Source organism: Hippocampus comes, unplaced genomic scaffold, assembly GCF_001891065.2.
Source record: "Hippocampus comes isolate QL1 unplaced genomic scaffold, H_comes_QL1_v1.1 scaffold161, whole genome shotgun sequence".
NCBI lineage: Eukaryota > Metazoa > Chordata > Actinopteri > Syngnathiformes > Syngnathidae > Hippocampus > Hippocampus comes.
In genome coordinates this window covers 244,056-269,757 of record NW_017806067.1, presented here as the reverse complement: position 1 = coordinate 269,757, position 25,702 = coordinate 244,056, and the positions used below count along the sequence as shown (strand labels likewise).

The following is a 25,702-nucleotide window of genomic DNA, read 5'->3' as shown; positions in this document are numbered from 1 at the left end:
TTCCACTTGATAAGAACCTAATTGCATTTCAGACGCCTCGCCATCAATCGGCGGACAGTGGCGAGGCTCAATAGATTGCTTTTGCAGGGGCGGGATATCGGTTGATACACCGAGGGACGGATTAGCCGGCAGCTAAATGAATGAGCGGGATAATGATGAAAGCACTCGTTGACGCCTCCGTCGAATCCATTGCATAACCCATCGAGGTTTGTCTGTGGCCTTCACAGAAACCTCCGAGGAAGTCAAAGTTATGACAGGGCGAGAGTGAGCTAGAAAGCTATTGATTTGGACTACTGTAACTGGCGCAAAATGACCGGAATATAAAATGGTCAACGCAAGAACTCTCTTGATTTTGAGTGATGTGAATGTGGATGTCGCGTTGAAGTCGAAATCAACAACAGGCAAGAACCCGATCAACTTTGAGCAAGACGTGAAGGTGGCTTTGAAGTCAAACGGCTGCATGTCCCCGCCAGCTGCCACCTTCATCCAGCAGGGGGAGAACAATTTCCCATCATGCATGTCAATCGCAGCAGGCCTTACACAACACAAACCTTGCTCTGATGTAACAGCACCCCCCCCCACATACACACACAAAGACCACAACCATAATAAAGGTTTCATCCTGATAATCAATATTCATGATTTTTTGTGAAGAAGAGAACTTTCTAGCTGTGTCTGTAGCTCATAATTGTGCCCCATGAACCTCCAGACGTAAATAAAATTGTGCAACCTGCCAACAAGATGGGAAGAGGGGGGGAGAGATAAAGAGAAATGAACTGGCTTTCCTTGGCCGCTCTGGCCATGATTGCATCCATTGATTTTGTGCACGGCGTTAATTTTCAAGTACAAGGCCCAATTGTGCAACATCAGTTTCCCCCCCCCCAAATAATTTCATTTCACGTGAGACCAACTAACCCTTTGACTTAAGATGCATCCTTCTTACAAATGCAACAGTTGTGCTTCGGTCTCTACAGCGGATAGCCATTCAAAAGGTGTTTTCTTCCATATACAGCGGTGCCTTGAGTTATGAATCTAATATATATGAACTTGACTATGCTTGTGTCTCAAATTTACTGTTATTGATTGATTGTTGTAACCGCCTTTGTTTTGATGTCAGATTTTTACTTGTAGAGCATTTTGTACGCAGCTGTGGTTGTTTTTCAAGTCATCTATAAATACCAGTCTTACGCGTTTAAACCTGGAAATTGATTTTTCGTATATATAGTATGAGACGGCTTCTGTGCATTTGATGGGCTGTAATTTGCAACATCATGCAACGGAAAGTCATATTTTGAATCGCCGCATAACCAGAGGCTGAGACTCACCACCCAGGAAATGTTAGGGCAGAAGCCAGTGCGCTGCAGTGTGCGTTGTGCAGCGGAGACTTGCACGGTTCAACTGATCGCACCTCAGTCCTGCCCCGTGCCTCAGATAACGGAAAAGCAACATAGGCCAGGCCGAGCCAAGCGAGGCCGGTGCGGTGTGTTGTTGAGCCATTCTGGAACCTGGAATGGAATGGCGGCTTTAGTCACTTTTACCCTCGTTTTAGCCTCGCCTTAGCCATTATTTCAGCGAAACCTTGTACTTGTCGTTGAACACTCCATCGCCAACGCACTCAATGACCAATAAGATGAGTGCAAGAGTGTTTGCCCTAAGCTGCATTTAATAATAGCTTTCCGACTGCTGGCGAGTGTTTCTCCGGTGCCACCCAGGTTCTGTTGAGCGGCACCCGGTCGTCTTGACGACAGCTTTTTCAAAGAGCAACGTGGCGGCTCTGGATGTCGCTGTGTTTACAACGAAAAGCCATGACTGACAAGAATCAACCGTTCAATCATGACTTGCTTCCAAAGGACAGCGGCTTCTTATTAATCAACCCTGCAACCATGTGATTATTGATCCCCCAGCGTAGCGACGCGCTTTATAAGCGGGGGATCAGGAAGACATTTGCACTGCAGCGTTGTCCCTGGTGACCAACGATACTTCTTATTCTAGACCAGGTTGGACAACTTCATCAGACACCATCAATGGAAGTCAAAGGTAGAAATGCTCCCATTTGGATAAATTGTCTCAAAATTAGCCACTTCTTTGCCTCTTTTTGCAGCAAACAAAATTTGGTGAGCAATTCCCGTGAATCGAGTCAAGCAAACATGAACAGCCCGTTTGTACCTTGCCAGCGGAGCAGACGATCTGCTCAACCATCTGCAAAATATGCAATTAGGCCTGTCATTGTGAGCACCGAAAGCTGCCAGGCAAAGGTGGTGATTGTCAAAGTGCTGGGGAGGACATTGATGATGAAGCTTTCTCCTTCTGTGATATGTCGGAACAAAACAAGATGTAGGAACATACAGTATGTTGGCTGTGTGTCACTCGAAGGGACTCCAGCATGCATTTGACTCGGAAAGAAAAAGAACATTCTGTGTTCTTGCTGCAATCCTCACATTCCCTGTTGGCTGTTGACATTTTGGCGCCACCACAAACCGAAACTCAACCTTTTCCGGAGATATTTTATTCATCCACAAGAAACACTTATTTTTCCCCTCTTTAGGTGTTTGTTAACCTCCCATGAGCTAATTTGTAGCCATTTCTTAGCATCTTGAGGTCCCGTTAGCCACTTTCAAGTCTCTTTTTAGGTTATTTTAGTTTGATGTGACCCAAATTTAGCCTTTTATTTGCCACTTGAATTATGTTTTTGCACCTTTTAACCTTTTTTGGTTTGCTTTTGTTGTCATTATTTTTTGCTACCTTTATGACATATTTAATATGTCTAATCTAATTTGAGCCTCTTGGTGAAATTTTGCTTTTCACAGCTTTAACGGCTCACCCCGCCTTGATTTTATTGTATTTTTTTAACTTCTTACAGATCTCTTTTAAATGCTTCATCGTCTCTTTTCATTGTTCCTTGCCTCTTTTATTCACTTAGCCTCATTTGATATCCTCTTTTGCTTCTGCTTTATAGGTGCTCACCATGCTGGTTTACGACTCCTTTGCGCGGACACCCTCTTCTCTTGGTAACTAAAGTGTCCTTTTCTGAGTGGGTTGAGCGGTTACGAGGGGTATTAATTACCGTGGCCATGGCAACAACAGGTGCCAAACCGTCCGCGGCCGTGTATAATTATGATTATACTTAAAATCATGAAGGGTAAAAAAGTGATTGATTTGGGGAGGATTAACGACAACCCACAACAACCTTTCGCATAAGTGGAAAAGAGTGTGACGCTCCTGAAGCAGATCATCACATATTTTTGATTATCACCAAGGTCCGTGTTTCTATTAGCTATCAGCTGATTTGCTGAAAGCTGCACGGCAGCAGACAGCATTTTCCTCCCTCTCTCTCGCTATCTCTTCCAGCAGACGAATTAACGGCAGGGGTGCTCGCTCGGTCAGACGCTTAACGAACAAGTCCCTGTGTGTACCGTTGTCAAGGTAACAGACCGTTTTGTTTCACCTGTTTGGCGCACATTGGGAGATTTCATGTTGGGAATTAAGCTGAAATGAAACGCTCCCAGAGGGGCAAAGAGCGGGTCAGGGATGACTGATGAAAAAATGCTTTTGTTAGCCCATGAGCAAAATGTAATACTTGTTATCTTATGAAAAACAGACAATAAGTGGCTGAAAAATATAAAAACAATCACACACACACACACAGTCTTATGTAACAATACACGTGAAAGGAACATAAATATGCGCAAGAATATGTATACATACGAAATGTTTCTGTTCCAACCTGTTCAGGAGAAGCAGCGTTGGCGGCATGGTGCTCACAGTGCAGAGGTGTGGGGTTCGATGCCGCCTCCGGCCTTCCTGTGTGGAGTGGGGCATGTTCTCCCTGTGCCTGTGTGGCTTTTCTTCGGTCCTCCGCTTTCCTCCCACATTCCAAAGACAAAAAACAAAAACATGCATGGCAGGTTAATGGCACACTCTAAAATTGTCCCTTGATGTGACTGTGAGTGTGAATGGTTGGTTGTTGACCAGACTGTCATCATTTCAGCATTTAATACTTGTGATGTGTTTGTTTGGCGATGTGATGTGATATTTAATTTTTAGTTCCAGTTTTTAGTTGGCTAAATAAAAGGTTGGGAAACACTCTTTTCATTTGTATTGTGTTCTTTGATCAATGCCAGCAATGGATCACGACAGTGAAAACAAGTTGGCAGAAAGTACTCTTCTTGGTCTTTATTTTTACCCTTTTCTTGTTCCGTGGGTTTACCATGAGAATTTTGTCATTTAAAATCTGTGCCTTGGCACAATTCACGAGAGTCGATGCCTGTCGTAAAATAATAATGGGGGTATTCATTTCATGGTTCATTTTAACAGCACGAGGTTGAAAACGTAAGGGGGATTTCTCCTATGGCGCTCTCTAGCAGAAGCTCTTGTTTAAATATACGACAATCATTCTGCTCTGTTCAGTCGGCGCTACAGGTGCACAGTGCCCCGAGAGGAGGGGGTGGTCCCACGGAAGGTGGGAGGTTGTACTGCTGGCGCGCAACAGGTCCGCCTCACTGTCTCACACTCAACAGATGTGCGGAGTCTGCCGGCTCTGCGCGCTGCTTGTTGCGCTCACTCGCCTCAACACCATCACCACCACCGCTGCTGCTGCAGCGAGCGTGGATGCCGATGCAGCCGCCAGCAGCCTCCGCCTCAAGGCAGCCCTGTGACCGTTGGGCCAGATGAACCCCCGCCGCCCCGGCTCCTCCTCGGCCTCCTCTGGCATACAATGGCTTAACAGAAGAGACATGAGCGTCCGCAACGGGGACGGCGTCACGCTGTGCCAGAGGGCTCTGCAGATTGTGACGGACCTTTGCCTCACCGGACATGTGGACCGGGAGAAATGTTCGGATATTTTCCCCCTGGAGAGCAGCAGCATACCAGGTAAAGGACACGCAGGTAAATGCAATCAAGTCATTACCTTTTTCTGCAGTGAGCTTCTGTTGTGCAATCGATGTACGCAAGTAAAACAATAGAGGGAATCCCTCTGTTTTCGGTCAGCTCTGGTTCAGGCTCATCCGAGTACGGCAGGAAATGACCCAGACTGAAATAATCAAGTCTCATTTCCCAATCACTCACAGTGTCACTGATCCAGAATAATATGTTGAGCTCTCGGATAGTGCTGCAAAACATACAAACCCTTTTAAAAAACTAGCAACAAGGTTTCGAGCAAAAGACAGACGACTTCAGTGCCTTTAAGACGGGCTATCAAACCAGCTATTTTTCTGTCCATCTTCTTCACATCCTGGTTGATTTCTCCGCAGACATCTCCATCAGCCTTTTGGCCGTGGTGGTGGGCTTCTGTGGCCTTGCCTTGCTGGTGGTATCTCTCTTTGTCTTTTGGAAGCTGTGCTGGCCTCTCTGGAGGAGAAAGGCAGTGACAGTTCACGGGGGAAACGTCGGGCTTCACGTCGCCTTTCCCGAAGCGCCTCCGATTAACTCGCCACCCTTGCCGGAAAAAGCGGTGCCACTGGAAGAAAAAAAGAAGTACTCGCCCGAGGTGAAGTTAAACAATCGGAACTCCATCAAGCTCCTGGAGGCGGCCATGAAGATCAGCCAGACATCGCCGGACATCCCGGCCGAGGTGCAGACCACCCTCAGAGAGAAGCTAAGCCATCAGGCCAAGATTCAGAGGCAAACCACTGAGCCGACGTCGTCCTCCAGGTAGCCCTCGGTTGCGCACTCATCAATGCCAAGACTGTCCGGGCGGGTCATGTGTTGCCGGCAACTGTAATTTTTTGTCCAAAAGGTTAGCGCTGATGTTGCAACGCATCTAATGATCTGAATGTTTGGCAAGGTTCCGATTTTTTTTTTTTTTATCTGACCGCCTTGCCCTACATTTGCCCTTGTTTGTCAATCTTATGCACATCCCGGTTGTCTTCTTTGAAGACATCTCCATCAGCCTCCTGGCTGTGGCGATGGTGGGCTTCTGTGGCCTTGCCAGGCTCACGAGTTGTGTCACACAGGCTCGTAAGCCTACTATTAGCTGCACGTGTGAACCCAGCTGCCATGACATTGCCTGCAAGCCACCCCAGTAATGAAACAATCACCCCACACTTCGCCTTTGTTTTCTAGCATGGTGTTTCAAGGCCAACGTCCATAATTAGCATTGCCGCAGGTTGGCCAAAGATGTGACGCAGCGGGCAGCTGTGTCTGTGTGGGTAGACCCGAACACCGCGCACTCGCCACTTAGGATCAGTGATGAAATCACGCTGATCTGCCGGTGACTTGAACTCAGATGAGCGATTCCACCAAGTACTAACTCTCTAACCTTTTTACGAGGCCGAGCTTTTATTTACTCATGGGAACAGTAGTGTGTTGTTTTAATAACATGCACTCTTAAGTGCCTTTGTATTGAATAACAATGTCCAGAAGCGACCTCCACGAAAACAATTGCTTGGTGACAAGACGCCTTTGAGGCTAAAGCTGCCGGTGTCAAAAGGACAATTTGTTTGGATGGATTTTGAAACACGTGGGTAGTGGTCTGAGTAATTTACACGATTGTTTGGAAGCTGGTTTGGAACATTCTAGCTTCACCTCATTAGGTGCATTAAGGATGACAGATAATTGACTCCAATATGCTCACAGCCACCTTTTCCCACAGGCACAATTCCTTCCGGCGCCACCTGCCACGCCAAATGAACGTCAACAGCTTTGACTTCAGCATGGACGCAATGCCTTTCCGACAGTCCTCCACGGCGAGCATCGGAAGAATCAAACCGGAACTCTACAAGCAGAAGTCTGTGGACTCGGAGGGCGAGCCCAGAGAACCCGTTGAGATTTGCGGAAAGCTCAGCTTCTCGCTGCGTTACGACTACGAGGAGCAGGCACTGGTGGTGACGATCCTAAAAGGCTTGGACCTCCCAGCTAAAGACTTCACAGGAACCTCGGACCCCTACGTGAAGATCTACCTGCTCCCAGAGAGGAAGAAGAAGTTCCAGACACGAGTCCACCGCAAGAACCTGAACCCGACGTTCGATGAGACCTTCCGCTTCCCCGTGGTGTATGACGAGCTCTGCGACCGCAAGCTGCACCTGAGCGTCTACGACTTTGACCGCTTCACCAGCCACGACATGATCGGCGAGGTGGTGGTGGACAACCTCTTTGAGCTCTCTGACCTTTCTCGTGAGGCAGTGGTGTGGAAGGACATCCACGCTGCAACCACGGTGAGTCGGCGTCCATGCTGGCCAATGAATAAAATCATTTATTTGAGCCAGCGTGGAGCGGTACACTTCAGCTCTCCTGAGAAGCAAACATCATTTGAGAGTGGCAATTGAAATGCATGACATAAATTCAAGACCACCCACGTTTGCAAAAACTCGAGCATAATTAGAGCAACAAAGAAGACAATCACAAAACCAAAACATTTTGAAAAAACATCCTCAGAGTACCTCTGGGCTAAAGAATCGTAAAACAATTCACCCCAAAGTGGAAATGTATATGCTCTTTAGAACATCTATGACGGTGTTTTTAAGGATTAAAAAGCGAAAAACAACCTACGGTGTGGTCTTATTTGCACTGGCAGGGTTTGGGGCACCTTCATGATGACTTTGTCTTCACAGCTAAATAGCTACATTTTCAAGGACTCGAGATCAAGTCCCGTATTTGTTTTTGCTCATTTAAAGGCTTTTTCTTTTGCTCATCTCAGACTCTTCTACATCAAGGCCAGGTCGATCAAAGAGCCGGATGACATAACAGCTTCTCTCCAACTCAAAACAACTTTTGCTCTTTGTGTTTGAAACGTTATGTCATCAAGTCTACCTGACTGTCAACCTGTTACCATGACACATTTCACACTGGTAACATGAACAGAATCAGGACTTCCTCATCCACAGGAGACCGTTGACTTGGGAGAGATCATGTACTCGCTGTGCTACCTCCCCACAGCGGGGAGGATGACTCTGACGGTCATCAAATGCCGAAATCTCAAAGCCATGGACATCACAGGCTCTTCAGGTACACCCACAAACGCACTCACCGAACCGCACGCCCTACTCGACAGCAGGTGGCCACTTACGAGTGCCATTGGGGAGAACGAAACACAACAGCAGGGTGCCAGGAACTCCTTCATTTCCTAATTGGGAAGAGGGATTGAATAAAAGTCATGACTCACGAGCATGGTTTCAATTATGAAGCTATTCTTAAAAAGACCCACTATGGAGTCAAAAAACAAAAACAAAAAAATCCACATTGTGCAAAAGCACATGCCAAAGCAACAGATGGTGCAACTACTGCGCAAAGAAGGGCCATTTTAGAGACAAATATGTCGACATCTGCCCCACGAGAGACTTGCGAGCAGTATAGGATGTACCCTGCCTCTCGCTCATCGACAGCTTTGTCTTCCAGATCCATACGTCAAAGTCCACCTGATCTGTGATGGACGCAGGCTGAAGAAACGGAAAACCACGACCAAGAAGAGCACTCTGAACCCGGTGTACAACGAGGCCATCATCTTTGACATCCCCCCGGAAAATGTGGAACAAGTCAGCCTCTCCATCATGGTGATGGATTACGATCGGTGAGCATCGGCGCACCGCATCCACGGGCTGAGGCGAGTTGGAGTTATTAGGAACAAAGCGGCAACCACATCTCGCTGGCAGGGTTGGACACAACGAGGTGATCGGTGTCTGTCGCGCCGGGCCGGACGCCGAAGGCCTCGGACGGGATCACTGGAATGAAATGTTGGCTTACCCTCGAAAACCCATCACCCACTGGCATGCCCTAGGAGAGGTAGGTTTTTCTTTTTAAAAATACTTTTTGAACAAGCGTCTGCAATGGACGCCTTTCAGAGCTACGGGACATTGACTGATGCGAAAATTCTATCCACAATGTGCGTTGGAACACATTCTTATCCAACTCTAAGACACAAAACGTCTTCTCCTCTCGAGTCAACATCATTATCATTAAATAGCAATGAATCCGGTGCAAACCACGTTGTACGCAAAAAGTAAACACACTGATTGTGACGTAACAATGGCCTGACAATGTCATTTTTAGCGCGGCCTGTCAAAGCAGAAAACACAAGTCAATACAGGTTTTGTTGTTTTTGCAATCTTTTAGTGGCCTGGAAGAGAGGCGAGCTTCGAGAGTCAAGCTTCATGTCCGTCACCCAAACCTCCACAGACGCCGTGACATCGTGCCAATAAGAATAGATGAAGTTGAGTGCAGGTTGCATGCACCTGAATCCACCACGCGACACCATTTCTATCAACTTTCTGGCTTTCACTTTAACAAAACCTAATTCGACGATCCTGTCCTGATATTCCAGACATTTTTCACACCCTAACATTTTACTCTGAAATGGCACAAGGTGTAAGGGCTACTTGGCTCTGTGCCATACAGGCATTCACTGAGTAAAAAAAAAAATATATCCTGAATGCACCAGGGCTGGCTTCATCTCTCAGTCATAACACAACCAGATCACACCAATAGATCGAGAGAATGTAGCAGATACATGTAGCAGACAAAGAGTATGTACAAATAAATGAAAGAATATTCTATTGACTCCCCCCATGTGATTACTCCTGCCTGTAGTGAGTTGATTATTCAGTCTACAATCAGGGTCAACGTAAAAAGTGAAGTGATTGTTCCGTGCTTTGGTTTTACATTCAACTGAATAACTCGACAGCCTTACATACGAACTAGTACATAATAGATATATATGTACCGTACAGTGAGTTTTCAATGGATGTTTTTAATGTGGATGAGATTTAATGTGTCTGTGATTCAGAAATAGGAATCGTATGTCATCAGTCTAACATCTAAAAACAAACAAAAAAAAAAAAAACAGTTGGTGGATCAATATGATACAACAAAAACCCACCAATGTGCTAGCTTCCTCGCGCTACAAGTACATCGATTCTTTCACTTCGTTCTTTACAGACGAGAGGTTATTCACTTGCAGAAAAGAGAGAGCCTAAAAAGCCAACATTTGGGCATTTAATGTACAGTAAATTTTATAAGTTGAAATTGGGAAAAACATTGAAGATGTACTTATATTTTTTATACAAAGCCATGCAAGTGTTTGATGCATCTCTAACAACTCCGTGTGTTGTCAGTAATAATAATAATTACAAAAACAAACAAAAACCCAAGGCTGTGTACTGTTATCCTGTTAGCACAAGCACACTGTACAATGATGCTTTCTGCCCTCAAAGTCAATGTTTCATTTTGAGCATGCCTCTCATGTCTTTCTTTGGGAAAATCAAAGTTATATGTCGTGTTTACACGTAAGGAAAAAAACAGAAGAGTGTGTGGGCTTGTTGTATTTCTATTGTTTGGTGACAATGGCGTGAAGTTTCTTCGCCGTTCTGGACCACAACATCACGTCATATCCTGCTACGGACAGTTTGTGATAACTTTTGTAACTCAAAGTCTCCATTTGGAATATCATTTATTGTATCAGTTTCATATGTATTTTATCAAAAATAAACCTACAGTGATTATATTTGAATGATCACTGGAGTTTTTTTGTTGTTAATGTTTTTTAAACTCCTGGATGAGACTTACCGAATTTGCTTGACTTCTGGCAGCCTGCAGAGCAGCAACGCCACTTGGAATTTGCAGCCAACCTAAAAATACAACAAAATGAGTTTAGTCTTTTACATTTGTGTTTTTTGTAATCATTCATCTCACAAATTATGATTTATTTATTTTTTAAATTAAAAGCCGCTGTGTGTGCAAAATGTACTCACTGCATCTGGCTTTGAGAAGCCTGTGGAAGGGGAGCAACTCTAGTAGCTTGTGGACAACGAAAAAGAATTAAGTCTTGAAAATAAACAGCAAAGGAAAAGCGGTCGACTTGCATTGATAAGTGCTTTTAAGATGGTTCAGACAAAAACAAAGGCACGTTTTTGATCGCCACACACGAAGAGAGTATTCGGATCCGCTCACACTTTCCTTTTTAAAATTGTCAAAGACCTGCACAATAGGCGGCAATGCTAACGTCGGTGTCCCTTGGCAACGAGCAGTACCAAAGGCCTACTTAGGATGGCCTAATTGCCCCGTACATCAATATGTGTAATTTCAGCTTAAAGGACAGGCGGCGATACCTAACATCTACAATGCAGCTGCTCCATTAGTCACACTTGGCTTTTGTATACAGGACTGCGCAAACATCTTTGTTTGCTCTTCATATTTTAGCAGAGCTATATTAAAAAATAAAATAAAATAAAATAGGACGTGACTCAGAAAAGAGACTTCTGCCAGGGGGGTTTATTCCTCCACTGAGTTTGGGGCAGGTGGAAGTGGTGCTTTTTACAAAAGCGTGTTCAAGTCATACATTTGATCTCAAAATAATTAACACTACGAAAAAGGATCATGATGAAAACAAAATGGTTGATCACCTGCTTCACTGCTTTCAATTCAATGTTTTTGTGGATTATCATTGGGCCAATAAATGGGAGATTTGGCTTCAGAAACACTCGCATGCACATTTACGAAGGAGGAAATTGTGGATTCAACCCGTCAGGTGTTTGCGCTAGCGAGCGTCAACGCCTACATTTCATCATTACTTTCCACTGCACACACGGCGGGTCAGCAGTCACGATGCTAATAGCACGCTGGCACCGCGTACCCCTATATCAAAGACAATCGGTGTGGAGAGGCTAAATGGGCGGACAGTGCAAGCGGCCTTAATGGGTGGCTTTATGGCGGCTCCATTAATGTGAATGATGGCTTCGGGGAGAAATTAAAATTCAAGCTCAAAGTACACATGGTCTTCTGTTTTGTATACAGAGTGAGAGAGAGAGAGAGAGAGAGAGAGAGAGAGAGAGAGAGTCACCATGCTAGGTTATTCCTTGCAAGAAGCTACTGTTCCAAAGATTGTGTTCTGTAAGGTGAAACACGGTGTATATGACGAGTCACATACTGCTTCATTGGGTGTTTTGAAAGGCGCTTATAAATAAAATGTATTATTATTATTATTATTATTATCTGACTGCGTGGACAACAGCAGATTTCTTCGGAAAATTTCCATGATACATGTTGATAGATGAAATGTCTATCTGACTCTCACATCTTGAAATTCACAGATTTTTTTTTTGTGCATGTGGTCAGCTGGCAAGGTGTACCCAATCAAGTATTCGGTAAACGCATGACCATTTCAAATAGAGTAAGCTCAATGATGATGCCTATTAGTTTGCATTTAAGAAAATGTAAGCAATCCAAATAACCGTGTTTGCAAGCGTTGAGTGAGGTGCGGGGGATCGTAAACATATTGACGTGCTGCGCAAATTATAAATAGATGTTTTACCCCATGGCTGCGAGCGTGAGAATCAGCTCTCATCACACGTCCGCCTTCGTTTGATGCATCCTGACAGCAAGAAACAAACAGGAATTATTGTAGCATTTTGGAAGCTGGCGGTCACTCGGAGGTCAATTTCAGAGATTCAACAACAACACGGTTTTAGTGGAAGCAATCCGCGACACCGTGGAAGCAATTTCAACGACGGAAGCAGCTACTGAAAAACAAATCAAGACAGAACTAAAAATTATTTTAAAAACAATTTGAAAAAACAAAAGATAGAGCTTGAAGTTTTCATCACGAAACGCTCTCATGTACCGTCTGACTCTGCAATTCTCAAATCAAAGTCAAGAACCACGATGAGAGTACTTTGAGTCCCAATGAAAGTGTTCCGCCCCACTCCACAACACGTCTTACAACTATAAAGTGCTAATAAAGTGTGATTCATCCATCGCCGTCATCGTGACAAATCTCGATGATGAGCGCACGTGTGTGGGAGTGGGCATGAATCACCCAAGACTACGACAGTGGAACGTGAGCGTGAATCTAAATGCGGCACCATTCATAATCCGCCGGTCCACGACAAACCGGTCGGGAACAAGATGTGACCTGCCTCAAGTGAGCTACGGTATTAGAGGCATGATACCAATAGTCAAGTCATGATATGAAACTTTTGTGCTCAAAGGCCACGTTTGATTTTTAAAAAGGGGCAGAAATTCCGAGAAAAAAAAAAAGTTGTACTGCAGTATCTATTTATGCTCACTGCGATTAGGGTCCAAAGTCAGCTGGGATACAAATGGATGAACGAACGGTTCATATTAGTTCCCATTTACAGTATAGCTAATTCGATTATAATTAAATGCAGATAACAAAATGCTTATTTTGTATCACAATACATAATCAGTAGCACTAAATGTAATCAAGACATTTGGCTGAATACAATCAGGAGAAAATTGAACCCCAGTTGAGGCTTGTCAATCTCTGTGGCACAGATACTACTACCTCATTTGCGGGAGCTAACGAGTCTGCCCCCCAAGGGAGTGTTTTCTTTTCGAGCTCAACACGATTCATCACCATGCTTGCGGGATGCACAGCAGGTCAGGTAGATTAAGTGTACACCTCCCATCAGGTACCTGTCGTGTCATTGAGCGGAACATGCTGTTCTTTGGACGCGTGGTCGGAAAGCCCATTAAGATGTCCCTTCGGTCCATTTTTCTCGCCACCCCTTCCACGTCATCATCGATACAAAGTGTCCACTTTGAAGCTGGAGAAGCAGAGTGGACGCGTTAGTGGGTGGAGAGCTGACAGCGCGGACGGACTCTCCCAGTCTCCATGGTGACCGGGTAGCATACAGCCACATCTGGGAAAGAGTTCTGTCATGGCCTGTCTCCGGCCTTGAGGCGTAAAGTCCATGGACTGAGAGTGAAAAAACTCAGGCGGGCAGAAAGGCTGATGCACTTTAGGCTTAAGTACACGCCACTTGCTCTAGAATGGTGAGCATTCCCCTTGAGTGACAACTTGCTTCAATTGTCCAGCATCAAGTATCTGTTTAAGTTCTTGAGTGTCCTTTCAGAATTGGCATTTTCTCGACCATCATTTTGCAGGAATACGTTCCCCAAAACGATGATTTGAAAAGGCACGCCACACACAAAACTGGTGTTAAAGCCAGGCTACGCCAGTGTGAGTGAAGACGACGAGCACATGAATCGGAAGGGCGGCCAAATGAATCTCAATGTTGGTCCTCTCATACTGCTTAACAAGGTCGAGTTGTATACAGACGGGATTGTTAAAGTGCAAAATTCCGTATTATTATCTTTGTAAAGGTACAATTTGTGATGCGGCTCTTGTACTGGGTCTCCATAGACTGCAGGTATTTTTTAAGCGGCAGTAACTTCAAATTAAATCAGCAGTGTGTGTATGTAAATGTTGCATGTAGTCACAAAAGGCAATGAAAAAAATTGTGGAATAGACAGTAGATAGCAAGGCAGCTTTATTTTTTTATTGCACATTTCATACATAAGCAAACTAACATGCATTTGCATCATTAAAAGCACATCATTGACAAAATAGGGAGATGACTAAAATTACGAAAAGAATGCACAGTTCAAGAAAAAATATTTTGGAAAATGTGATTTTAACCATGCTCTACGAAACCTCAATCATAGGCATCGGGTAAATGCATGCCACCAAACAAGGTTGAATATTCTTAATGTGAACAAACGATAAAGGTGAGTTCATGAGTCGCCATTAGGACAGGTGCTGGCTAAAAAAGGTCTTTGTGTTTTCCCCATGCGGTCACTTCCAGGATCCGGACTTTCCCTTGGCGCCACGTGAGGTCTTGGATGCCTTGGACCCTCGCTGGTGGTCACTGACGCGGTTCCGCAGCACATATATGTCATACTTCTGCCGCTTGAGCTTCTCGGCGAGCTCAAACTTCTCGGCATGAAGCTGGTACAGCCACAGACACAGGTCTTGCGCCTTCTCAGCCAGCTTGTCCTGATTGAGGTGGTCGATGTTGAGCGGCTTGCGGCGCTCCAGCAGCGCCTTCTTCTTCTCCTCCCGAGCCGTCAGCTTCTTGCCCTTCTTCTGGTCCACCTTCTGTAGATAGCCGCCAAAGGACTTGTTGGTGAACATCTTCTTCTTCTTGGCCTCCTCCTCAGCACGCAGCTTCGCCGCTTCCTCCTCGCGCCGCACCCGCTCCTCCGTCAACCGGGCCTGACGTTCACGCTCTTGCTCGGCGCGCTCCCGCTGCTGTTCGGCCCGGTCCGAGCGGCGCCGCTCGATGCGATTGCGCAGGGCTACCAGTTCCTCCTCCTCCTTTTGTCGGTTGGAGAAGTGCAACTCTATGAGGCCCTGCAGGTCATTGAAGTCTTTCTCGACGCGCTTGCGGTGAAGGTCGTCAAAATCGACCTTCTCACCGTCCGGCAGCTTGGGTGGGGCGATGTTGGGCACATATGTGGTCTTGGGTCGAGGTTTGGACTCTTCCTCATGCGCCTTTTTCTCACACTCCTCCACCTCTTCTTCCTCGTCCTCCTCATCCTGATCATACTCCTCCCGCTCCTGCTCCTTCAGGCTCTCCTCAGCGTCCGACATGTCCTTCTGGAAGCTGACAGACCACCAAGATCGTCTGATGTCTGAAGACTGCCCTCTGGCTCGTGCTGATTTGACTCTTTTAATGCTTTGCTGGGATCATGTGACACACCCAATTTTCCACAGGAAAGATTAAAAGACAGATGGGCGCAGCTATTTTCTCCAAGTCTTTCAGCCGAGCCCGCCCCTCCCCAAAGACCCCCTTGCTCCCCTCCAATCCGACGGCGCTCCTCATTCCTTTGTATGGACACCATGAGAGACTATTTCGGAGGCACAACAGATGCACTACACAGGTTCACAGAGGGGTTAGCCTTAATTCATTTCATCTGTCCGTGACTTTCCATTCATCCATCTATGCATCTACACATCCATCTGTCAACATTTGCATGTGTCCGTCGGCGCTCTGGAATGTAATTAAAACTTTGCAGCTTTTCCCAGGCTCTCGGCGCAGTGGATTAGCGCAAAAAATTGCTCCTGCGCGCCGACATTTAAATAGTGACGTGAAGGAAGGGCTTCCCAAGTCTTGTGGTTATTTGTGGAAAAGGACAAACGGCCCCTTTGGGAAGAATGAGCTAGCCAAGTGACGGCAGGGACAGGTGCTCTCTCTCTTTCTGGCGTCCGGGAATCCCAATTAAAATGGTCCCTCTGCGCCTCCTTCTAGCCAACAGAATTCATTCAGCTTGGGTTGAGTTTCAGGCTGGCTCGAAACCTCCACATGAAAATAAGCTAACGAGACCTTATGATGCCGCAGGGAAAAGCCGGACACCCGGCGGGGACTGCCTATTGAGCAAACATGCAGCAGTGCAAAATGAGCGCAGCAGGTGCTCCCGGCCCGCCAAGCAGAACACTCTGCTTGGCTGATTGAATATCTTGTTCATTCCTCTTGCATTGCTTGGACATATATAAAATGTAATCAATTTATTGGTGACAGTAAGCTTATCATTTTGAATTAAATCTTTTCAATGTATGTTATTGCTGTTGCACAAGAAGTAGAAACATTTTGCTTGGGAACCCAATTTGGTCAGGGGAGGCCCTGCATAAAATCGGGGTTTAAATTTATTTTAAGGCAAAATCTATGCAGTTTGGTACCTTTGTCTTAATATGCAATGGTGTGAAAGTAACAGGAAGCATGCAGGAGGCCTTGAAGGACCTCTACTGGCCAGTATTGTGTAGTACAGCACAGTCTTTTATTGTAAATGGTGAAAAGGAAGACACACATTTTTTTTTTTCTGGAGTCTGGGCAGCTGAAATAGTCATCTACCCATCCACCAGGAAGGCTAAAATTGATATTTAAACCCAGAACCTCATACTAGTTAGGCAAACGTGGGGAATCCAAAATGAGAAGTTTCATCCCCCCCAAAAAGTCGCATTACTCACCCGTCACAATGGAATTTGACTCCAGAAGTGAGGTGGAAATGTACAGGTTTCCTGCTTCGTTGAGCTAGGCAAGGGATTGAAAAAAAGAAATAGCCTTAGATCAACAACAACTGATATTCTAATATTCATTTAATTACGACAAAATGAGCACCTGAAGTACAAGGGATAGTTAACTAGCATTAGCATTCATTGACAGTTTAACGGTACAGCGTTCCTTGCTTTTCACCTAATTTAGTCAACTTGTATCATACCAAATGTACCAACTAAAGAGGCGCATTCGCTGAACTTTTTTGTCGAGTTTCGTCGTGTTTGTAGTTTCGTCGTGTTTGTCGAAACGCTAATTAATAGCTCGTTCAGCTAGCATAGCTAGACCAAAAAAAGCTTAAATGGAGCGGAGTGGATTTGGCGTCATATTTAATAAACTATTTTGGCAACAAAGTTCCTACAATTTATGAACATAAATATGTACACGCTGTGAAAACGTTCTCCGTCAAAATATACACGTAATTTCTTTATGTTGGCTTGCCTGATGGTGCTTGCTGTCCGATTCATTCGCCGAGTCACGATGATAGTCAGGAGGACGACACAAAATGGCGGTTCATTAAGTCTTCGGACAAATAAATGACTGACCAATATGACTATAGTTTGAACGGCGATTTTATTCTGTTTTGAAACTTTATTCTGAAATCATACAAGTGCCCTGTAACTATTTTATGCAGCTGGTTTTAAACCCTATTTTTAACCCTACCCTGAGCGTGAAACATAATCTTTTTTTTTTAATGTATACAATGTGATGATTGTAAGTGTAAATAAAATACATTTTGACTCCATATTTTAAAAAATGAGTGCAACTCAAGTGCATTTAAGCCATTTTAATGAAACAAGTACATTTAGAAACAGTTGTTTGCAGTTGTGGGTTGGAGGTCATACACTAGTGGGAAGGTGAGGTGTGGGGCACAAGGATATGAATTGTGGGTAATAGGCCATCATAACAAGGTCAAAGTGATTTTGCATCGACAGTGGGAAACACAACCGTCAACCAGCACTGAAACACTTTGTTGTTAAATAGGCTCAAACAGGAGGAAATGAATGAGACAGCAAGATTTTCATGATACGTTTTTTTTTCCCGTTTAATGGAGACCTTTTTAGTTGCATTTTTGGGGGAGAAAAAAAATTCCCCCAAAAGAAACATCCACTCATGACTTTTGTATCATATCAAAAATATATATAATGGATCTATGACGCTACACAAAGATCAAGAACGCACATACAATAGTCAAATATGTACAAGTTGTATGTGAGTTGAATTTTTGAAAATTCTTCATATACACACGACGGCCTTCTTTGCAATCACCCGCCCTTCCGAAGAAGAAACAGTGCGACGTTCTCCGGGGATGTCGGCATTTGTAATAACATATTTGATTACTTCATAGCAGGCGAGGGTATCGCCGCATGAAGATTACTGCAAGACCCAAAAGACACAAAAGAAATGTGAGTGTTGTAAATTCATGGCGGCGCGTAAAAGTGGAAAGAACAAAATAAACTTTTTTCATATATATTTGCTCTCTTCTGTGGTTAGTGTCTCTGGACTTTGGAGCTTTTGCCATTTCCGGAGTCCTCGCAGTGACGCTTGCTGCTCATCGAAGCGCTGCTGGAGTGATGCTCCAGCCCTAGAGAGACAAATTAAAAAGTTAGAAAAGTAAGAATAGATTAGAATAGAATCAATTACAGTGCAGGGTTTACCTTTTCTACATTTAAACACATGTTCAAACTGTGTATGATGTTACAACGATAATATTAAATGTACTCCTTTGGAATAAAACCTCTGCTTTGTTTTTGATAAACACTGATTTATATACATTTTTTTTCTATGAAAACTAAGTCCTTCAGCTTTATTCTAATACATTATGCTCGTGCCCATCCCTATTGCACTGTACTTTTATCTTGTAATCTATTTCAAAGGAAAAGTGACCTTTGTGAAGCGTGGGACTCTGGTGGCTGCCTTGAGGGTAGCACATCATGCTGGAGCTGACGTAGCCTGGAAAAATAAAAGCAGCGTGAAGGACTACAACTCCACAGGCAATGACATATTTTACGAACAGTATAGTCGCATTTTCCTACTACCTTGCTGATGCGCGCCCACGCCGCCTTGGGAATCCCCGAGCTGGTACATCATGACACCGCCGTTCTGCCAGTCAGCCTGCGTTTGTACCGGCATGGGATAGCCTGCAGGTATAAAAGATCACTTAGCAAGTCTGCAGAAGACGTCAGACTAAACCTTCCTATATTTGGTTTTTGCAAAACAGTGATGAAAGCTCCAATGGTGGGTTTGGGTTAAAAAACAAAACAAAAAAACACCACAATTTCATACTTTTCATAATTAGGAAGGCTGGAAGAAAAAAGATGACTCACCGGAAGACGTAGCAGCGGTCACGGTGGCGGCAGTGGCTGCGTCACAAGGAGCTTCAACAGAATATCCCATTACCTCTGACGATGGCTTATTGTTTGCATTGGATGAGGAGGGAACGGACGCCAGGAGACCTGCAGAATAACGCCGATACAAAATAAGCGAGGGGATGCGTGACGTTTGCTAGTGAAATGTACAGTGTACAATTGAAGCGAGCGCGTCAGTCGGCACTCTGCATTTCTTACCGAGGCCTCTGTAGCAGGACAGCTGCTGGTAGATCTGCTTCATGCGCTCAATGTTGAGGCGGCTGGCCTCTGCGTGGTGCACCATGGGCTTGGGGTAGTGCACGCCCACGATGCAGCGCGCAGCCTTCTGCACTGCCTCCGGCGCGTTCCACGGGTCGTAGATGTACTTGGCCGGGAAGCCCCGCAGCACGGGCAGGTAGCGGCGGATGTAGTCGCCGTTGGGGTCGGTGCGGCGGCCGAACACCACAGGGCAGTAGCAGTGGAAGAACTGCTGGAAGAAAGAGCTGCAAGAGAGCCACATCCAGCTGCCGGCGTTTACGCTCCAGTCGGCATCCAGCAGCAGCTCCTCGAACACCTGCACACCATAAAACAAAGCAAGCCATCAAAATTGCCCGCCCGACACGCAACCTAAATCTTTTTAATTTGGCAACCGCCATCTTTCTCGTATAGGAGCTTCCAAATAGGGAGCTGTGCGACAAAATCGCTAGGCGTCGTGGGTCTTCGAAGGAGCGCTGGAAATGGCCACCATGGGCCAAAACGAAGCTTAGAACGTCCGCCTTCCCGTGCCTACCTTCATGCCCTCCTCCCAGCTGATCCACAAGTCTCCGCGGGTCAGGAAGCAGGCCACGGCGTGCCGGGCCAGGTGGTGGATCCAGCCCTCCTGGCGCAGCTGTGTCATGATGGCATCGATCCAGGGGAAGCCGGTGCGTCCCTCGGCCCACTTGGCCAGCGCCTCTGCGTTGCGGTCCCACGGGATCTGCACGCAGATGGGGTTGCTCTCCATCTTGTCGAAGCACGGGTTGTTGGTAGCCGCTGTGTAGAAGAACTCGCGCCACAGCAGCTGGCCGTACAGCGACAGTGGCGGCGAGCTGTTCTTCTTCACCTTTGTTTCAAAGGACGAGTTAACAGAGTCAGCCAAGCGAGTCATGACGAGACCTGTGCAGCTTGAAGTGGGCCTCTTTCAAAAATGAAACACCAGCCATGACATTCCACTGAGCGTGACCGCTCAGAGCGGCCCGTGCGGGCTCAATAGCATTGCTCAATATTGACAATTTGTTGAGAAAAAAAATATTTGAACGGAATTGTGTTCAATGTAATTGCGTCCATCTAGAAGGAAGGACGAGCCCTCCGTACCTTCCTGTAGAGGTCGGTGAGCTTAAAGTAGAAGAGGCGACACGAGAGGCATCCGAATCTCAGGTAGGGGCTGAGGCCGGTGGGGCTGGCCAGGAGTGAGTTGGCGTTCATGCGAGGACGCTCGAAGTTGGCCACCCACGCCTGTGGCAAAGAGAAGAAACCAGGATTGGCAAGTGCGCTCGCTCGGGCAATGAGCATTAAACGTCCTTTGATCTTGTCTGACGTGACAAACCTTCCTCTCCAGGTGCCTCTCAAGTCTTGTGAGGGCTTCGGACTCGCCTCCGGGCCACACGGCCGACGACAAGCCCTCAGTGTCGAAACCTGCAAGAGGAACGTCAAACGTTCGACGTGGTATTCCTGACGTCTCGGCGAACCCCTCTTCCACTCTACTGACCTAGCTCCTCCAGGGACGGCACCCCGAATTTGTCATCGTGGTCGTCCGAGAGCGGCGTGTTGCACTTCCCCATCACCTCGGCCGTGATGAACTCGGCCGGCACCTCCACGGCGTCCATACGGCTGATGAGGGTCTGGAAGCGTTTGTAGGTGAGCGGCGACTGACCGCCGTTCAACTCGATGATCCTGCAGTTTCAAATTTGAGTTCAGCGGCGGTCCAACGCTGACTGCGGGGGCGGGAGCAAGAGGCGGGGGGGCTCATCTTCTTACTTGTCAAGATCGTAGAGGGTGTGCGAGATGCGCACCGTCACCTCCACGCCGGCCTCGGAGGCCAGCTTCTTGATGGCGGCATCCCGCTCCTTCCCGAAGGGCTCCGAGTCGTACTCGTAAGACAGGCGGGATATGTTCCACTCCTGGAGAACCAAACGACACCAATCAGCCAAGGGCACAAATGTCAAGTGCACAAACAACGGCCCAATCAACTTCAACAAATAGATGTCAGATCTACTGAGGTCAAAGTTGACAGGAACAAGAATCGTCAGCGGCGTTTGGCACTGCTTTGTGCCCGCCTGTCACACTCAAACGTCATGCGGGCGTCCCAACCTTGAAGAGTCTTGGAAAGACATCGGTGGGCTGGCCCCGGATCACAAACAGACGGGAGTTGAGCTTGCGCAGGTTCGAGTCCAGGTCCTCCAGACTCTGCAGCAGGAATCTGCGGGAGGGGACAGACGACAGAAATATCAACTTGCAACATTTCCCTCCAATGCTCTCAATGTACAAAATATGGGAATCGCAAACGAGAAAATGTCAGCCGTGCACAGTGTGCAAGCGGGAGCATCCACTCATATCAACTGGCAGGTGCGTTGGGCTTGTGTAGGTGGCGGAAAAACAACTTTTTATCCGCCTAACACACACACGCACACACACACACACACACACACACACAAACACATACACACACAGTAAGCGGCACTAACATGGAGCTTCCCGTGCTGTTGCCATGGCAACTAAAGTTGGGGAGGTGAAAGCCTCTCGCTCGGGTTCACAGTGCTACATTATTGACACACCAAGCAAACTGTCAAGCGTAATTGAGTGGTCGGAAAAAAATGATTTAAAACTTTCAAAGTCTTTTCTAGACTTAAAAACCTTTCAGTGAACTCCCAAGCATACTTTCTTGGGAAATTCTGGAAAAGTTCATCATGATGGGCTTTGTCGGGATGAGCGCTCTCCCTACTCTGCTCTGATGAGACAGTTGCGAGGCCTGGGGGGGTTTCTGTGTGGAATCAGGTCACAAAGGCTCAGAGAAAGGCGAGGAGCAGGAGTTTGGGGGTGGTGGGGTCTAGTAACACACTGACCCACTTGTGTAACACAGACACAACTGGGGGTTCATCTCGAGTGTTCACTCGCTGAGATCTACAATCAAGTTTCCTCTCACGCAGTGGCCGAGGCTTTCTATTCACGCATGACAAAAGGCGTCTGCGTCAGGAGTTGCGTAACCAACATGGATGAACACTGTTACATGCTCGCGTGGGACCACCCCCGACACCATCCCCATTTAACCTGAACATTCACACACTCCATCAATTCGGCCTCACTTTCACATTTCAAGATATTAAATATAAACTTTAATTGACTGGCCAATGGTCATCGGAATTTTATTTTGCCAAATATCGTCATCGGCCTTTAAAAAAAAAAAAAAAACACATCGGTTGGGCCCACATTTGTGTGGGACAGTCACAGCGTCCTGATTCCAATTCAGCTGTGTTTAACTTGTAAGTTTAACACCTTTGCATTTCATTCTTTGGAATACCTAGTATTTATTGCATGTTTCATTTAACTTTTACGTACATTAATTTAGAGTGAATCACTGTAAAAGTACAGTTTCTGTGTTTCTTTACTTTCCTGTCCACTGGGCATTTTGTGTGGATCTACACATCGTGTAAAAAGTTTGTGCACCACTGCTATGAACCCTTGCCAGTCATTCCAATGTGCATCTAAATCATATAGTTATTTGCGCGTGTACATTGTAAGTGTCCTCATACGGAGAGAGTGCATGTGAGTGTGGGGAGTTTGCGGTAGGCTCACCTCCACCTGTTGATGCCTACGTTGGACGAGCCTGCAAACCAGGGGTCGAGGATGTAGATGCAGCGGACGGTGTCGGCCCCCAGCAAAGACTCCTTGAGGGACGGGTTGTCGTGGAGCCGCAAGCCCTTCCTGAACCAGTGGATCGTATTCACGACCATCACTCAAATGGATGGAAGCCTCACGAATGGAAATGGCCTTTGACTGATCTTCTTAATCTGGCCTTATTTACACTAACACAAATCCGGGCGCAATAATCACTAATAGGGAATCCCAATTAGTTTTTGTTTTTAAATCTGTAAATATGGTGGCCAAGGTGTGGAGGAGTTAACCTTGCTCTAATAAAACCTTTTCCATGGTGACGAAGAATTTAAAACGTGTCAGAGTCTGAACCATTTGGCCCTCAAGAAACTGCGCGCACTCCGCGGCAACGTGACAGGCAAGCCGGCGGGTGTTAGGACCTGCGCGGCGGGCAAACAAGGCAGCCTCGTTGTATAACTTGTTTTTCGAAAACCTTTTAAAAAACAAGCAAAATTACGCCGATTCAAATTATTTTTACGCGTATTTGCACCCAAATAACATGATCTTGTCCAAAGCTGCAACAAGAGATGCTGTTACCGAGTTTGCTATTCGTTCGCAATGTCCCCGCCACAACAAGGGAGAAGATGGTTATGTAAATACACGTAGCAAGAGCGATTAATTCAAAAACGACGATCGATTACAACCCAAATTTACACTTATCTCTTCTAAATGTCTCCTGGATCTTTGTGCCTCGTGTCCGACGCGGCTGGACTAGAGTTTTGGCTGTTTTTACGGCTGAACTCCCTCCGCAACGTTCACAAACGTCAACTTAGTCCTCGCGCCGCACCTTCTACCTTAGTCCCGCCTACTGGGTGACGCATGGTGCTGTGCGACCTGTGATTGGCCCGATCGCCCCCAACGCAGTCACGTTTCAACAGCGTGGTTTCCTCACTGGACAACACGAGAGAAGCTTCACAATCATGTAACAGTGGTGCCGATGACGTCTTGTGACCCAATTACTGGAATATCAATCCGCATTCTAGTTTCTATTTCACTTAACGTACATCGATCGTAAAAAAATACTCATCATTAATAGTACTGTCAAAGAAAATACAAATATATACAGGTATACGTACTTAGGCCGGGACACTCGTTGGCGGGGGTAGATTAGACTTCCGGGTTCAGAGGTCGTGCGTGAAACCTACCTATGTGACATTTCGCTGTAATACCACAATTACATTTTTTATTTCGCTTTATTCACCTAAATGTAAAATAAAGAAAACCTTGCAACCATACAGTAATATTGTAAAAAATTCAATAAAGTGGCTACGAAATAATTTAGTGGGCCCACTTACGTCATTTAAGAGTCACCCTGTTTTTTTATGAATCATTTCACTTATTAATGTTGAAAATTGTAATGTAGCTAAGATCTTCAACGTGTAATTACGTGTATAATTGTTTTATAACCGTATTACTACTTCTTATGTCACTTTTAACTTTTTTTCCTCCACAAGATAACCTTACATAAATACTCCCGTAATTATGTAAGGGAACTTACGCGGGCACGTGTGTGGGCATTGACGCATTTCGTCCACTGGGTGGGGGTAAAAAACAAGGCAGAGTGGAAGTAAGAAAGGGCAGAAGTGAGGAAACAAGGTATGCATGGAAGGAAAGCTGAAGGATGGGGCAGATCGGCGTCACAGTTTATACGGCTCCAAATATGGCCCTGGTTCAAGTTAGGAGAGTTGCTCTGGATGGCTAAAATTTTACTGACGGGGACATAAATTGTTACGAGGTACTCCCAGTGGCCCCGTTCGCGCCAGATGTTGCGCCAAAGTCCGCAAGCCCGTAAAATAGTTTGACTACAGATTTGCAAGCCTTTGCTTTGTGGCCTAAAGTGGAGCACATGTAAGCAGGCTGCAAATATAATACAAACATTGCAGCACATACGTGATGCTTTAAGTGCAGTTTTACAACCCAACGCTCACCTGGGAGTCAACTAATGAGTCAAGAGAACAATATAAACGTGTCTTTTTTTCGATGTGCCACACTGGCAGTTATGGATGGGTGAAAAGTGTTTCGCAGTTGGGAGACGGTCGCGCAGTTTGCGCATTTTGTGCACCCCGAAATTGTGACACGTGTACGGCATCGCTATTTGTGCAGGTTGTTTTGCAGCTGTCAATCAAGACGGACTCCTCCTCCTCGTTGTTCTCGAGGAGCCAAGCGCAAGCCCGCAGAGCGTCGAGGCGAAGGACGGAAGCAGGCAAAGTTTCCCGCCGGCCGATGTCGCAGCAAACGCGGGCAATGACGCGCGCGTCACCGTAAAGAGCCCAGCACGGATGGGTTTTTGAAACGCGCGCTGGCACGCACGCACGCAGCAGTATGCGGCGCCGCGATGGCAGGCAACGCTAAGAGCACCGCGGCGAGGACACTGGAGGACTTAACGCTCGATTCCGGTTATGGTGGCGCGGCGGACTCGGTCCGGTCGTCCAGCGTGTCGCTGTGCTGCTCCGACCCGCCGCTGCAGTCGCTTTCGCACGGCGGCAACCGCTGGCATCTGACGGGATCCATGCACAGCCGACAGAACAGCTTGGACACGGTCAACACCGTGCTGGCCGAGGACTCGGAGGCGCTGGAGTGCGCGGCCCAGCTGTGCGCCAAGCTGCCCGAGCCGGAGGAGGTGCCGTGGAGCCTGGCCGAGGTGGAGGGCGCGCTGCGGCGGCG

At 46.4% G+C, this 25,702-nt stretch overlaps 4 protein-coding genes and 2 long non-coding RNA genes across 8 annotated transcripts in view; 2 read left to right on the top strand and 4 right to left on the bottom strand.

Moving 5' to 3' along the window:
- Positions 1–651: 651 nt before the first annotated feature.
- LOC109530135 (uncharacterized) lies at positions 652–2,441 on the bottom strand. The gene is made up of 3 exons (XR_002170953.1): positions 2,167–2,441; positions 1,326–1,505; positions 652–730 (listed from the first exon to the last, which is right to left on the bottom strand). It is a non-coding gene; the product is annotated as an uncharacterized LOC109530135 (long non-coding RNA).
- Positions 2,442–4,308: 1,867 nt separating this feature from the next.
- On the top strand, positions 4,309–10,227 carry syt10 (synaptotagmin X). Of its 2 annotated transcripts, none has more exons than XM_019893656.1 (7): positions 4,309–4,869; positions 5,250–5,649; positions 6,590–7,151; positions 7,821–7,941; positions 8,332–8,503; positions 8,586–8,715; positions 9,046–10,227. In XM_019893656.1, the coding sequence occupies exons 1-7, from the start codon at positions 4,668–4,670 to the stop codon at positions 9,115–9,117; spliced, it is 1,659 nt and encodes a 552-aa protein (XP_019749215.1). In that variant the 5' UTR covers positions 4,309–4,667; the 3' UTR covers positions 9,118–10,227. The 2 variants fall into 2 exon arrangements, with proteins under 2 accessions (XP_019749215.1, XP_019749214.1); XM_019893655.1 differs by having other exon boundaries at positions 4,309–4,884.
- LOC109530134 (uncharacterized) lies at positions 5,267–16,762 on the bottom strand. 2 transcript variants are annotated; one of them, XR_002170952.1, is made up of 6 exons: positions 16,697–16,762; positions 13,363–13,493; positions 12,415–12,446; positions 12,239–12,298; positions 10,495–10,556; positions 5,267–5,344 (listed from the first exon to the last, which is right to left on the bottom strand). It is a non-coding gene; the product is annotated as an uncharacterized LOC109530134 (long non-coding RNA). The 2 variants fall into 2 exon arrangements; XR_002170951.1 differs by lacking the exon at positions 12,415–12,446 and having other exon boundaries at positions 13,349–13,493.
- On the bottom strand, positions 14,191–15,504 carry LOC109530115 (troponin T, cardiac muscle isoforms). Its single transcript, XM_074895042.1, has one exon. It carries the CDS (start codon positions 15,320–15,322, stop codon positions 14,525–14,527), a length of 798 nt encoding a protein of 265 aa, XP_074751143.1. The 5' UTR covers positions 15,323–15,504; the 3' UTR covers positions 14,191–14,524.
- Positions 16,763–17,556: 794 nt separating the features above from the next.
- Positions 17,557–23,848, bottom strand: cry1a (cryptochrome circadian regulator 1a). The gene is made up of 12 exons (XM_019893652.1): positions 22,961–23,848; positions 21,479–21,587; positions 21,146–21,288; positions 20,877–21,061; positions 20,715–20,803; positions 20,483–20,623; positions 19,920–20,231; positions 19,349–19,703; positions 19,109–19,237; positions 18,821–18,922; positions 18,669–18,734; positions 17,557–18,366 (listed from the first exon to the last, which is right to left on the bottom strand). Exons 1-12 carry the CDS (start codon positions 23,116–23,118, stop codon positions 18,272–18,274), a joined length of 1,884 nt encoding a protein of 627 aa, XP_019749211.1. The 5' UTR covers positions 23,119–23,848; the 3' UTR covers positions 17,557–18,271.
- Positions 23,849–23,989: 141 nt separating this feature from the next.
- LOC109530083 (ankyrin repeat and BTB/POZ domain-containing protein BTBD11-A-like) overlaps positions 23,990–25,702 on the top strand; it is a 22,831-nt gene continuing 21,118 nt past the window's right edge. Inside the window, exon 1 of the mRNA XM_019893631.1 lies at positions 23,990–25,699. Coding sequence (XP_019749190.1) covers positions 25,374–25,699 — 326 coding nt within the window. The 5' untranslated portion in view covers positions 23,990–25,373. The remainder of the gene's footprint in view (positions 25,700–25,702) is intronic.

Excerpts from the sequence above, each read along its gene's own strand:
- syt10 (XM_019893655.1), top strand. The coding sequence starts at position 4,668 with ATGAACCCCCGCCGCCCCGGCTCCTCCTCGGCCTCCTCTGGCATACAA. Across the intron at positions 7,152-7,820 it reads ACATCCACGCTGCAACCACG|GAGACCGTTGACTTGGGAGA; the intron begins GTGAGTCGGCGT and ends CCTCATCCACAG. Across the intron at positions 8,504-8,585 it reads ATGGTGATGGATTACGATCG|GGTTGGACACAACGAGGTGA; the intron begins GTGAGCATCGGC and ends TCTCGCTGGCAG.
- LOC109530115 (XM_074895042.1), bottom strand. The coding sequence starts at position 15,322 with ATGTCGGACGCTGAGGAGAGCCTGAAGGAGCAGGAGCGGGAGGAGTAT.
- cry1a (XM_019893652.1), bottom strand. The coding sequence starts at position 23,118 with ATGGTCGTGAATACGATCCACTGGTTCAGGAAGGGCTTGCGGCTCCAC. Across the intron at positions 21,588-22,960 it reads GTAGGCATCAACAGGTGGAG|ATTCCTGCTGCAGAGTCTGG; the intron begins GTGAGCCTACCG and ends CCCCTCCCGCAG. Across the intron at positions 20,624-20,714 it reads AGAGGCACCTGGAGAGGAAG|GCGTGGGTGGCCAACTTCGA; the intron begins GTTTGTCACGTC and ends TCTTTGCCACAG.